A 14,234-nucleotide genomic window follows, 5' to 3' on the forward strand; every position below is an offset into this window, starting at 1 on the left:
AAAACATCTACCTGAAAAACAACAGTCTTGGAACAAAGCAAGATCACAAAAGACAACCGTGTTAAGTTTCATGTCAACTTATTCCCTTTCTTCTCAATGCATTGGTCCCAGAGGCCTGATCCAACCCTTGCAGCTGACAGCAAAGTGCTGCATTCACTTCTGCAGCCTCTGGACATGACTCGAAAAAATCAATGCAAAGAGCAAAAGGTCACATTCTCCCCAGGCATCAACTACCTGCTGAATCAAGACACATTTTCAAGTGCCAACACACTTGGAAATACAGTGACCAACTGTTATTAAACTAATTTCTTAGCACAGGGTCCATATTCTGACACACTTCACACCTGTGACTAAGTAAAGCTGCTCCTTACACTTATATGCCCTCATAGAAAAAAAGAATAATAAACTACTCATGCTTGTGGCAGTGTAGTACACAGTTGTACAACTTCAGAATTTTGAATTCAGAGTCCCAGTGGGAAAGTCAGGTTGGCTTAACACGTAAAAAAATAAGTAAAGAGGAGGAAAAACAAAGAGATAAACTACTGCTAGATAGTATCCCTCACTCTCCCTGCACTTTAGGGAAAACCCTGAGAACTGGCACAGAACTGTAACAGGTACATCATTACAGGTCTTTTTTTGCATTATTTGCTGGACATACTGGGCTGCTGGCAGCAGGAATGCTTCTTCCAGGCACAAGCAGTGAGACTGTCCTCATATTTTACATCTCTGTAACTGCACAGGTTGAACATAGGTGATCTCCCATGCATTCACAGAGTAGGTCTGTGACACAAGGACATAATGTTCAACCTCCCTGTTTGTCAATGATTTTTCTATCAATTTGCTAATTTGTAATTGGAAAAAAATGTCATCCTCTTCATAGAGATAGGACAGCTTTTCTTTACCATAAAGTTTCACTATCACTTCTCTGAATGCTGATTCAGTCACAGTGACTCTCAGCACAGCACTGTAAATTCCCAGCGTGTACTTGTACCTTCCCAGCTGATGCAACCCAGGAGCCTTAACAAACCCTTCAAAGGCCTAAAATTCTGAATGCAAATGTGTGGTCCCAGCTTGCAGAGGTGCTGCCAAACTGACACTGTCAATAAGTCATTTAATGAAGCTCAAAATTCCACAGTTTGAGCTCTGCTATTCCAGCCCGTCCCTGTGGACAGCCTGGCAGTCCCATGGACACCAACAAAGCATGTCTCGGGATGCATTAGATCTTCTTGACCTCAGAAGTTAAGCAACTCACAACTAACTTGACTCACATCCGGCAATAAGTACTTCTAATTAATGGCTTTTAATTGCTGCCAGAGCACTGCATTCCCACACCCATGATGAAGCATGTTCCTTGCTCTGCTAACCCGCATGTAAAATGGCACAGCTCTGACAACCCCATGCCTTTAGTATGCAAACACCACGGAGCTCAGCCATTCCTCCAGAGCCTCAGGAGCACAGGCATCACTGTACACGAGAGAAAAATGTGTACAAAAGCTACCCACCACACCATTCCAGGAGTTGCAACATAACTTGCTTTCTTGCTGCCCCTGCTTTTAAATGATTATCTACGAAGTTCAGAGAAAGGAAGATAAGCACTGTTTGTTAAGTCTGACTTCATGTGCAGTTTCTGAGAAGACATTTCAGAACCTAAAGTGCTTTCCAAAAATGAACTTTGCCTCCTATAAGCTACATGTGGACTTCATACTGCATTTACTTTACAGACAGGTAAACCTATGCAGGTGAGCTATTACTGAGTTGTCCAGAGTCACAGTGAGTTAAAAGAGGGGAAAAGAAAGCCTCCACAACAAGCAGTGCCCCACTCCCTGTACCAGAGTGTACACAGAAACACCCACCAGCCACCCAGAACACTTTCCTCCCAACAGGAGGGTTTCCATATGTGCCACTGACCATCCCTGGACACTGAGATAGTGCTTATATAAGGTTTGCAACCCTGTATCCTGAAACAGCAGTGCTCCTGCCCACTCCAAGGAAAGCCCACACTCGCTCCTGATGGGATCACTGCTACACCACCTCCATAGAAGGAAAGAGCCCGGAAAGGAGCAAAGCAGCCATTGAGGAACAGCTGTTGCAGGTTAACTCATCCTCCCTGGGCAAAGCTGGATGATGCCCAGCACACCAACCTCAGTCCTGCTGCCACAGACCAGCACAGCACCAAGCTGTGCCTTGGCCAAGCCACCCACCACCCTCACTGCCACGTGCTTTGCCTTTTGCTCTGACAAACCAGCGCTGTCAGACACTATTACAGTAACTTCTGCAACCCACGGGCTTCACTTTCAACACTTCTCCTCCAAATAAGACCCACAGCCCTTCAAATCCCACACTAGTATCGGGCAGCTGCCAGTCTTTCCTACACAAGTCAAGCTACTTGTGTGTAAAACCAGTGAGACACACACACAATTCCCCGGAAATACTTCCCCATTTTTACGCATTGCTAATGCTATGCTGAATCAGAAACATTTCCTAGTGCTTATTAAATATTTTTGTTAAATTGATCCACACCCATGGACAACAAATGAAAACAGTTTTATTTCTCTGTAAGGCATCTGTGATAACTGAGCAATGGCAGCAAACAGGCACCAACCAGCTTCCTCACCCTATTAGCATTACAGAGGAAAGCCTCCCCTTCTGCTCCTAATGATGTGCTCTACCCTGTATCCCCAGGAGACAAATGACTGCACTGGCTGATTGACTCCATCACAGGGCCATCATCCATCAATGTATTGCCTCTCTTATTGAAATCTCATCTCAGGAAGAGAAAGTGCTCAGTGCCACTTCCGAAAAAAACAGTGAAAGCACTTTCAGAATAAGAGCTCCAAGATATATAATGAGAGCCAAATGTCTCAGCAGAAACACACATTTCCAACAACCTGAGCAGATCAGCATGCTTTGTCCAACCAGGGCAAGGAAAATTTATACCCTTCTGCTAAACTAGATTTTGGTTTTTTTATTAAACAAAGGAATGAAACATGTACCATAGACATAAATTTCTTGATCAAATTAAAACACAGACAGTGAATACAATCATATAGATTAAAAAATGGCAACCTGAGGATATTTAGCAAACTGATTTTCTAAAGCATGAATTCCAGCATCTCTTACACAGGCTGAAATCACATTAACATCATGCAAGCCCTGTTGACATCTGCAGAAGTGGGAAGAAAATATAAATCCTTCCCCATGTGTTTATTTAGTACATAGATAACAAAAAAAAGAAAGAAAGGGAGCAATCCTATTCCATTAAGAAATACCCCCATAATATAAAAAGGCTGCACATTTGGGACCAGGGTGCAGGGGGTAACCTGTGCTCAAGACTCGTGGGGCAGTGTTCTGATCAACTTTAGATCACTGAAACCACCAAATTCCAGTAGTTCTGCATCCTCTGTCCACCTCCCCGATTCCACCACGTAAAGTTGCTCATGAATTACCCAGACACAGTTCCACACGTACAAAAATAATTTAGTTCAGGTAAAAATACTTTAGATTATGATCAGTCTGATGTCTGTCTACTCAAAAATATAAATCTGAAGAGGACAGTTTTATCTCAAGCAAGATATTTTGTCTCACTTAGCACCTCTGCATGTTACAAACAATTCACCATAACTCTTGAAATCCCTATCAACAATCTGCTTGTGAAAACATGTCTAAACATTTACTCCTTGTTTAGACCTAAACAAAAATCCAAAATTGACTTGTTTTGCTTCCATTTTATTTAAAGACAACCAATCTGGTAAAGTCCTCAAACTAAAGTTTCTGGAACTCCTGAACAGAGACTCACAGAATGGTTTGGGTTGGAAGGGATCCTAAAGACTAACTTGTTCAACCCTCTGCCATGGGCAGGAACACCTTCCACTAGATCATGTTGGTCCAACCTGGCCTTGGACACTTCCAGGGATGGGGCAGCCACAGCTTCTCTGGGCAACCTGTGCCAGGGCCTCACCACCCGCACAGGGAAGAATTTCTTCCTAATATCCAGTCTAACCCTGCCCTCTGTTCAGCTTGAAGCTATTCCCCCTTTCCAGGCCCTTGTCTCAAGTTCTTCTCCACCTCTCCTGGAGCCCCTTTAGGCACTGGAAGGGGCTCTAAGGTCTCCCCGGAACCTTCTCTTCTCCAGGCTAAACAATCCCAACTCTCTCAGCCTGTCTCTATAGGATAGGGGCTCCATCTCTCTGATCATCTCTGGGGCCTCCTCTGGACTCGCTCCAGCAGCATTACATCCTTCCTCTCTTGAGGTTCCCAGAGCTGGAGGCAGCACTGGAGTGGGGTCTCACCAGAGCACAGCAGAGGGGCACAATCCCCTCCCTCTCCCTGTTGCCCATGCTCTGAGGAAGGAGCACAAGACATGTTTTGCTTTCTGGGTTGTCAGTGCACATTCCTGGGTCACGCTGAGCTTTTCCTCAACCAACACCCCCAAGTTCTTCTGCCCAGGGCTGCTCCCAGTCCATTCTCCATCCAGCCATGACGGTTGCATGGTCCCCCCTCTCTAGGCTGCCCAGGTCCCTCTGGATGACATCCCTTCCCATCAGCATGTGACCACACCACAGCTTCCTGTCATCAGCAAACTTGCTGAGGGTGCACTTGATCCCACTGTCCACACCAACATGTCCATATTCCCATATAAGCTGTAAACACTGTTTCTGGAAGTTTGCACCTCCATACAGCAACTGACAAGAAGCACACACCATGAATATTAAATATGGAACATTTCAGCTCCCAACAAATTGCCATAAAACAGATGCTTCAAAATGTTTATCAGTCAGAAGGTCAACATCTATTTTACAATTACAAGACTTTTGCTTCTGCAGCAAAGAACATAATCACAAATTTTTAGTACTTTGATCTCTGTAGCATAGGAATGTACTCCACAATCCCAGGCCAGTGTCTCAAATAAGACCACATACAGTTCAAAATCAGGTCTCCCAGCTTCACAATCCATGTTTTAGAACCCTAAAAACCCATTTTTCTCATGCATTTCCAGTATTACTTAACAAAAGATTGGCTGTGGCTGTACTCTGAACTTTCAGAAAGACAGCACTTCAATAATAAAATATTATCAAAACAACAGCCAGTTTTAGCCAGTTCATTTTGGTTTTTGCTAGGCAGGACTTGAGATTCACATAACTCAGAAGACACTGAGCTACTGAACAATCAAACTAATCCCACCACACCAGCAAGGAGAAGTGATGCTTTTCCCCTCTCATTTATATTTGAGCCAGTCAGAATTACAATCTTTCCCATGTTTAACAGGCAGTGAATTTGTTGATGTACCAATTAGCACTCTGCTACAAAGAACATGCTCCTAATTAATAGCTGGTTTATGGGAAGAGCAATGTCAAGGATCTGGTCGTATCTCCAGATGTACCAAAAAAGTGTAAAAGGAGTTCTGGTTGATGTAAAGGAAATCTGTCTGCACAAAGAGACAATCAATGTATTTAGCATATGTCAGCTGTAAAAGGAACTTACATAAACGTAATGGAGGCATTTCCACATTATTTCTGTTGTATCCTGTACTCCTGGACATCTGCTTAGGGTAGCCTGGATGGGTTACTCAGTACTCACAACCTGCTCTTTTTTGCCACGTCTTTTATAAACATGAAATGGCAAAAAGGAAAATTTTCCCTTACCTCTCTGAAACCTGCAGGCCTTAAGTAAATAAATACTCATAAACCCTCCTGTAAGACCCCTTCCCACTGGAAGTGCCCCAATTTCTCGTTTTACCTTGTGAAGGAGGAGCCCAGTGCAAAGAGATGTAAAGTACAGCTGCAAGACACAGCCACAGAGAGACTTTGCATGAATCTTATTTCAGGGTAGAGCTACATGTTATGAAACTCCAGCTTACCTTGCGAGTGACCTACATTGAGGGACTGGAACCCACTAACCTACAGAACCACTCGAAATCCCACTAAATAGGTCAGTGGGTTTCCTCATAAGAAGAATTCCCCAGACAAGGATAGATGCACATCAAATAAAGGGCAAGCAGAGCACATGCATCCCCTAACGCAGGAGTGCTCCCCGAGCCGTGTGTCCCACCCTGCTGCTATATCCCTGCACGCCAGCAGGGCTCCCCAGAACTGCCCTCAACTTCTGTGTTTCTCACCAAGGGACCCTGGAAGGGCCTGTCTGTTTGTTCAAGCCCAATGGAGCAGTAAGAAAAGGAGCGGCACCACAGCAGGGAACAGAAAGCCTACCAATAATGCACAGCAAGTCTTGCAGCTGCTGGAGCACAAGTGACACCTGATTCATGATCAGCAGTGAACTAGCCTGGAGTTATGGCAGGGGTGTCCAAGCTACAGCACAAAAGCCAGATGTAGCCAGCCAAAACAATCCATCTAGCCCATAGCAGATTTCCTGACACCCTTCATCCCTCATTTGTCTTGGGTCTCATGTGCTTTTTTTCAAGGGCCCAACAGTTCAGCTAAAACAGAGCCCCAGAGCACTGCACGCTGCTGGGGAACACCAACACAGCACAGGACAGCCAGTCAGGATCCCACAGGAGCCAAGGGTGGCCACAGAGAACCACGCCTGCATCCACCACTTCCCTCCTCTCAACTATTACTCCAGGCAACACTGCACACTTTCTTAGTTCTAGTTCATCCAATTCCACTGACCAGAGGAACCCACGTCCGGGTGCAAATACACCCACCAGTCCTGCAAAGGCAGCAGCCCCTCCACACCCAGCTGACGGGAACATGAAACAATCAGGGCAATTAAGAAAGGCATGGAGAGAAAGTTGCTCTTGCATTCCTCTGCCTACCAGTTCCCCACAAGGACCTGTCAGGAGCGAGGGGTCAGTATCCCAGTGGACAGGACGCCTGTTTGCAGCAGTAAAAGACTTGCATGCCCTCTCCTCCTACATGCACATACATACTTTGATTTAGATTCCTGTCTCCCAAGAAAGCAGTTGATGGAGGAAGGGAAAAATGAATAATATCCACACTGCATATTATCAGTGATATATTAACATGCTTAGTGTGGCAGTTTATCCACTAGATCTTTTGAGAGTCTCCAAGAGAAATCAGAGATTGACATTAAATCCTACCACCCACAATTATTTAACCCAAACGGGTAGTCCACATAAATATTATAAGCACCCCTTATCCATGCTGAAGATTTTACTACTTATTTTTGCAAAAAGATCTTTTTATCCTAATAAAACCAGGAAAACAACAGGTACAGCAATTATTCCTTAATAGGACAGTTGGGGAAAACAAGTGGTAGAAGCAAAGTGATCACAGGAACCACCACACTCCCTACTGCATTTGTCACCAACAGCATCTCAGGTACCCAAATCCGACAACCGTAGCAAAGGGGTATTGCCTTGGTGCTGCACGTCAATACTGAAGATCTTCCCTGCTGAGAATGATTTCCCAGAGGTGCTGAGATCTAAGAGAAATCCTGGGGTGATGGTAATGAGATCATTAATGCCAGAGCCAAACACTGCAAAGAGCAAATCAGGACACAACTCTCACTTCTTTCAAACAGCTGAAGTACAAGACACAAATCTTACACCAGGGTTATGCTTGCACCAGGTAATAGCTCATCTGAAGCTGAACAGCTTCATCTGCTCAGATGAAGCCTCACAGACTAACTCCCTGCCAGTTTAAAAAATAAGTGTAGCATGAATCTGTACCAGTAGCCAGTTCATAACGGATCAATACTCCAAGGCACATGGCTGAGACAGCTGGGGTCCTGCAATACAAGTCACAAACTTAGTGTGTGGTCAAACCACAGCCCCAGAACTGAGGGTTTGCTGTGAACCATCAGCATTCTCTTGTCAAATGCTGTTTGCTCCTGTCCTTGGCTCCTCTGCCCTGGTGGCTTTGCCAGACTTAGCAAAAGTACTCCAAAGTAACAGCCACTTGTAGGCAGTGTGGGTAAACAAGGTATGAGACAACAGAGATCTCAAGAACTCCTGGCATGTGGGCAAACATTTTGCTAATAGGTATTGTGCATTCCAGCACTCAGAACTACCTAGGCAGAGTTACACTGCACTCTCCATCACCAGCACAGCAGTCCCTGAGGGGACACATCCTCAGGATGTGGATGGCCTGGTGGAACACTGGCAGAGCTCCAGGCTGGTACTGACCACGCTTCCCTCCACCTGATCCAACAGCCATTTAACTGCAGCGATCGATGGGAAAATCAGGGATGATTTAACCAGAGATCTAAACAGCCAAATAGTAAAACAAGTATTCCAGAGTAAAGGCACCAACATCCCTTCCACAACAGCTTTTTCCAGATGAGTTACATATTGCATTTTTATAGAAATTAAGCCACTTAAAGCCCAGTTCTAATGTTAAAGAAAACCAACCTAATCCAGGTGAAAGCTGTCTAACTTGAAAGAACCTAAGTAAACCACTTTGCTTCCAGCCTACAGCACAGCCCCACACCAAAGTAAGCGCTTTCAGAAGAACATTTCTGCAAACACATGGCAAATAAGCAGGGCATGTATTAGTTGTAGGAAGGTCAGGATCATAAGCCTGATTCCTCATTCCAGGAATAGCAGGACTATCTGGTGCCTATTCTGGTCAGCCCAGCTTGGATGCAGAACAAGAGAATACTTTTCCACGGTGACATGGACAGTAGTTTGCATCCCTCAAGGCACTAGCTTAGATCCTGCAAACGTGCAAAGGAATTTTCTGGAGAACTGAAGGGGAACAAAGGCCAGTATCTGTGACACCTGTTCCACACAAGAGAATATTCATTTTAGAATTATGATTAACAGTTTCAGCTTGGCCTCCCCTCAGAAATAAGGATGGCAAAAGGGTGAAGCAGTACTGACATTACTCCTTCAACACTCCACAATGAAGTGTATATCCACATCACTTGGTGCAAACTCCAAACCAGGCACTTCAGGCATACAGGTATTAGCAACAAATAAAACAGAAATGCTTATTAAGTGTACACCTTGCAAAGGACACACACACTCTACAACTTATTAATTTTGTACTTTAAACTCCCATTGTTTTATTAATTTGCATGTCAGACATCCAGTTGTTGCTTTCACATGTTCCGCCCGACTTTAAGTGTATTTCTCTGTACTCAAGGCACATTCATGATAAAAGGATGTGGAGTTCAGACAAGGAAAGCACTTATCCTAAAGTTAGAGCAAAATTAACATCGGAGAAGCTCCACCACATCGCAGGGCTTGCCTATTTATCCAACAGCAAAGTTTCAGAAAACAGTATCTCTGAAATCAGGAGGGAGCAAATATTCTCCTTCACAATGATGCCTGAAAACAATCCCATGGAGAAACACTTCACAGCCATGTCTGGGAGGAGAGAGGAAGTTACAAGAGGTGTACAGGAACATAACATATATAAACTATCAAAGAACCAAAGGAGAAGAGGAGCAAGAATACCATTAGGAAAACTAAACAGGGACCCATCACCTGCCCTCAAAGAGGAACTCACATAATGGGAAATACGAGGCCAAATCCTGCCCTCACAGTCTTAGGAAATCCAAAGTAAACTTTCCTTCCGTGTTAGAAGCAGGAATGGATATTGGAAAGGAACATGTGGAGCAAACTTCCCGGCACAAGTTTTAATTCAAGCCTTCTCCTGTGTGCAGGAGCTGGTGTTGCTACACCAAAGCAAACCACCAGAAGAACCCCAGGACACAAGGGGTGACCAGCACCAGTTCCCTGTGCTGTAACACCATTCCAAAAATCTCCAGGAAAGGAAAAAAGCATTGTACACCCCAGTAAACACCTTCCCACCACTCACTTCCAAGCCAGCCGCTTAAATCATGGGCTCATCCAGCCGAGTGTTGGGTTCAGCTGAGTTGAACACAGCCTGTATCTTTGGCATGATCCTCACAAAAGGAAAACAGTAGAAAAACTCAACATACTTGCTTAAATAGAAAGTAATAAAAGTTTAACCATAAAATAGCAAGAATCAGGTTGAGGAAAGGGAGTCAGTGACATACTGTAACAAATCCAGCATTCAAGTAAGTGCCACAGGTTTAATGTAATCTGTGCATGACAACTCCCAATTCTTCAGAGATGGATTTGACCTAATTTTTATTTAAAAGTGCACCTGAAATATTTATAAACAGCTCCCTGTAAAAATACTCAGGCGCAATTTAACTGTTTAGCCTCTACAATGATTTTGACTTGGCAGGTCAACTCTGAAACTGTGTTTGAAGCTCCTTTTACGAGATCCTAGGGAAAGGGGATAGTTGGATCTGAGAAAATAAAACTTCTAACTGCTGCCAGCCACCCCTCCCACACGCCAACAGATCATATCAAGTCTGAAAAAAATACACACGGTGAGAATTAGCTAAGGGCCTCACTAGTTCTTAAATCAGAGAAAATTTATCAGCCAAAGTAAATTCCACAACAAATAACTGGCTTCTGAGTGGAGGGAGGGGGGAAGTAGGTCATACCAGATCTTAAAAAAACCCTGGGCATACTGTAATTGCACACAATAATTTGATGAAAACCAGTTGCCTCACCATGCCTTTCACTACTTGGTTGAGGTTTTTCTTTAAAGTGAGTTTGATAAATTTCCATAAGTCTTACTGAAGTAAGTCACAATGAAGCAAGGCAGTTTTAACTGTGGAAGTGTCATCAACTTGTCGAATTGCAACTTAAAAGTCAAGCTTATCAGACACCTTATATTTCAAGTAATAGATTATCAATCATAACTCATTAAGCATCTTTACATCAGTCATTTATTTTAAAAATTCTGAAGAATTTCCCCAGCAGTGACTTGCACGTCACATACTATAACATTCAAAGTAACACCACAAATAGCTCTGACCTCCCAGGATTTCCCAACACACAATGCTCCCTCACAACACTTAATCACTTCTGCTTTCTGTTGTATTTATTCATAAATTATACAAATATGCAAGAAGACATGATGGGCCATTGAATATTTTAAATACTTTCTCAAATTCTACAAACAAAAGCAATTTTAAAAGCAGCAAAAAATGAATAGAAAGCTGATGAATTAAATGAATTAAAATTAGAAGCCATTCATAAGGGTCCATTAAAAGCTAAACAGAATTACAATGTTCTAGACCCAAGGATCACATCTGCAAGTAAGGCTACAGCTCTTAACCTGAAATCATCGACTACTATCACTCTTAATAGCTCTTTAAAAGACAAAACATCCTACTACCTCAACAAACAGTTTGAAAATTATCATTTAAAAAAAAAAAAAGAACAAAAGTAAGGGCACGTGAGAGCAAGCTGCTGCTCTCCAAATGAACAGCAGCATGGTGGCCAATGAAAATAATAGTGTCTGATACAAGATCCATCCCATATGGGCTCCTACATCTCATTAAGGCTCTCCTCCCACCAGCACCCAGGCACATGCTTGACGTGAGGCCGCGGGAGCGCCTGGGGACTGCTCGGCTACGCTCTGTAGTAGCACAGTTACAGACCAGGCGACTGCAGGATCAACACGTTTTACCTGAGCCAACGGGGAAGCCAAGGAAACAGAGACCCACAGGAATCAAGTGTGCCGGGAAGGTTTAGTTGGCACCCAAAGTGAGGCTGGACGAGTCAAGAAGCAGCACAGAACGCTACTGTCCCAGAAGCTCGACCTTATTGATGCTCCAACTATGCTACTTGCAACTGGTTGAAGTTCAACACCTCTGTACAATTTGTGAAAAGCACAGAGATACTTGTAGCCCGTCGTGCACCATAAAACACACCGTGAAGCACTACAGCACTCTGTTACTGTAACTCAGAGTTTCAATAGCCCGAAAACACGCTGCCCATTAAAAATGTAGGCACTTCACTTTGTCTAAAGAACAGTGCGAATAATAACAACCCAACAAGCTTTCACCTCCTCTGTCAATCAAGCCAAGACAGCCAAGTCATGCAAACAGCCTGCTGATGAGAGCACCTCAATACACAGCTGCACTCAAAGAACACCACGCCTTTCACAATGGAAATCTTATGGACTATTTCCTTGGCAGAGTACAGCAATGGGAACTCAAATTTGGAAGGTACAATATGAACAAAATCAGGAATCAACATGGTAGAAACAAACCACAAAAAAGACAGAAAAATCACAGCACCGCACGCCTGTTTTAGCGCCACCCGATACCTCCAGGACAAACTTTCTGAACCTCTTAACTGGGAGAGAGCAAGTTTTGGGGCCTTTTTTTGAGATTAAATTAAGCACAGCACGTTAGTTTCACCATCTCACAGACCTCCACAGTTACTCAGCGCAAGGCAATCACAGAGACCTGACAGCTAAAGCTTTCAGAAATCCGCACCATTCCCACACTGAGCACAAAGCCGATTCCTTTCTGATGACAAGAGTCACAGAGAGATCAACATCTCAGGGAGGGAGTTGTTGTTCTCATGGCATCTTTAGTTTCAGTCGTTTCCTTTCTCTCTCCCTAATCCTCAATCATTTCTACTCCTGTAAAAAACACGGGTAAACCCGCACCCAAACCACAGAAAACCATCTGCCTCAAACCACAGAGTGGCTGGCTGTGGATCTCCAGGAACAAAAAAGAACAGAACAACAAAAAGATTCCAGGTTGCTGCCACATCAACGAAACATGTCTTCCAGCTCCAATTAAACGCTTGAAAGAGAATTTTTAAAATCCACAAGCTCGTGAACAGGGACAGAAGGGGCTGCACCGAGAGGAAGGGGGGTGCAACCGGCCGATGTGCAGGCAACAGCGAAAAAAATCAACAAGTCGGCGCAGCCCAGCGCGGAGCAAAAGCCGCGTCGGAAGGTGCGGACGTACCTTGTGGAGGTGCCTTTCCTGACATCGCAGATGCTGCATTTGAAGGCTTCGGCGCTGTTCCTGAAGGTGCACACGCTACAATCCCAAAAGCCTTCATCGGCTGCAGGTTTGGCTTGCCTTTTCGGCCTTGAGGAGGGGGAGGGAGAGGGGAAGCGTGTGTGTGTACGTGTGTGTTTGGGGAGGAGGAGAAAGGCGGCGGGAGGAGGAGGGAGAGGAGGAGGAGGAGGAGGAGAAAAAGAAAACACACACATGAGAAACCATGTTACAGAGCCCCGAAACCCAGCGCCTGCTCGCACCGCCGCTCTCCCCCGGGGCCGGGAGCAGCCGACAAACACGGAGCGGGGCCGGGCCCGGAGAGGTGCGGGGGGCGCCGCGCTCCGCCCCGGCCCCGCCGGGCCGAACCGCGCCGGGCCGGGCCGCCCGCGTCCCCCCGCCCGCGGCGGGAGGGTGGGTGGGTGGGCGAGTTTGCGGGCTGGGAGGCGCGTTCCCTCCTCCACCTTGTTAAACCTCCCTTTGTCTGGGAGCGGCGAGTGCGCGGAGCGGGGAGTGCGAGGGGAGCCGCCATGGCTGCGCTCGCACCGCACCAGCCCTGGCACCGGCGGCAGGCTGGGAGACACCGGCACTCCTCCTCCTCCCGCTGCCCTTCCACGCTCCCTCCATCTTAGGAGCCTCCCTCGCTCCCTCCCCGCCCGCACCCCCCCCCCCCCGTACCTGGCGGGGCGGCGCGGGCTCGCCGCCCCCTCCCCGTTCGCTCCCTCCATCTTAGGCGCCCCTCGCCGCCTCCCCCCCGCCGCGGCCGAGCACACGCCGGCGGCCGCCAGCCAGGGCCTACCCGCCGCCATCCCCTCGGCCGGGGCTGGGGCCGCCCCGCCGCGCTCCCTCCATCTTACCGCCTCTCCCCGCCCGCCCCCGCGCCCCCGCTCACCTGGTCGGGCTCTTCTTGTCGCCCATGACCATGGATCGGGGCCGCCCCTGCCCTGCGCACAAAGAAAGAGGCGAGGGGAGGGAGGAGCGGGGGGGGGGACGGGGCTGCCTCCGTCCAGCAGGCTCCGGCTGCTGCGCACCCCGCGCCGCCGCTCCTGCCGCTGCCAGGCTCCGCTCCGGACTAGCAGCGCAGCGCACCCCGGTGCCCTCCCTCCTCCTCCTCCTCCTCCCTCTCTCCCTCCCCGCGCCGCGCCGCTCCGGCGGGCGGAGCTGCCGCCGCGCCGCGGCCAATGGGGGCGGCCCCGCCGCCGGCCCTGCCGGGGAGGGAGCGGGGAGGGAGCCGGGAGCGCCCCCCGCGCCGCCCCCGGCGGGTCCCACCCCCGCCCCGGCCCAGAGCCCCTCGGGCCGCTCCCCCCCGCTCTGGGACCCCGCCGCGCCGGGAGCGCTCCGGCTCCGCGCAACCCGCGGTGGCCCCTTCTTTTCCTTCCCTTCCCCCTCGCGGGACTCGCCGTCCGCCCGTCCCCGGGGGAGCGGGGCTGAGCCCCCGCCGCGGGGCGGCTGCGGGCGGGACCCGT

At 47.3% G+C, this 14,234-nt stretch overlaps 1 protein-coding gene across 1 annotated transcript in view; it reads right to left on the reverse strand.

Moving 5' to 3' along the window:
- Positions 1–13,883, reverse strand: part of RYBP (RING1 and YY1 binding protein) — a 43,802-nt gene extending 29,919 nt beyond the window's left edge. Inside the window, exons 1-2 of the mRNA XM_017829898.1 lie at positions 13,661–13,883; positions 12,736–12,861 (exon numbers count right to left, since the gene is read on the reverse strand). Of these exons, the coding sequence (XP_017685387.1) occupies positions 12,736–12,861; positions 13,661–13,692 (158 nt within the window). The 5' untranslated portion in view covers positions 13,693–13,883. The remainder of the gene's footprint in view (positions 1–12,735; positions 12,862–13,660) is intronic.
- Positions 13,884–14,234: the final 351 nt, after the last annotated feature.

Source organism: Lepidothrix coronata, unplaced genomic scaffold (genome assembly GCF_001604755.1).
Source record: "Lepidothrix coronata isolate B3197 unplaced genomic scaffold, Lepidothrix_coronata-1.0 Scaffold170, whole genome shotgun sequence".
In the NCBI taxonomy this organism is placed as follows: domain Eukaryota; kingdom Metazoa; phylum Chordata; class Aves; order Passeriformes; family Pipridae; genus Lepidothrix; species Lepidothrix coronata.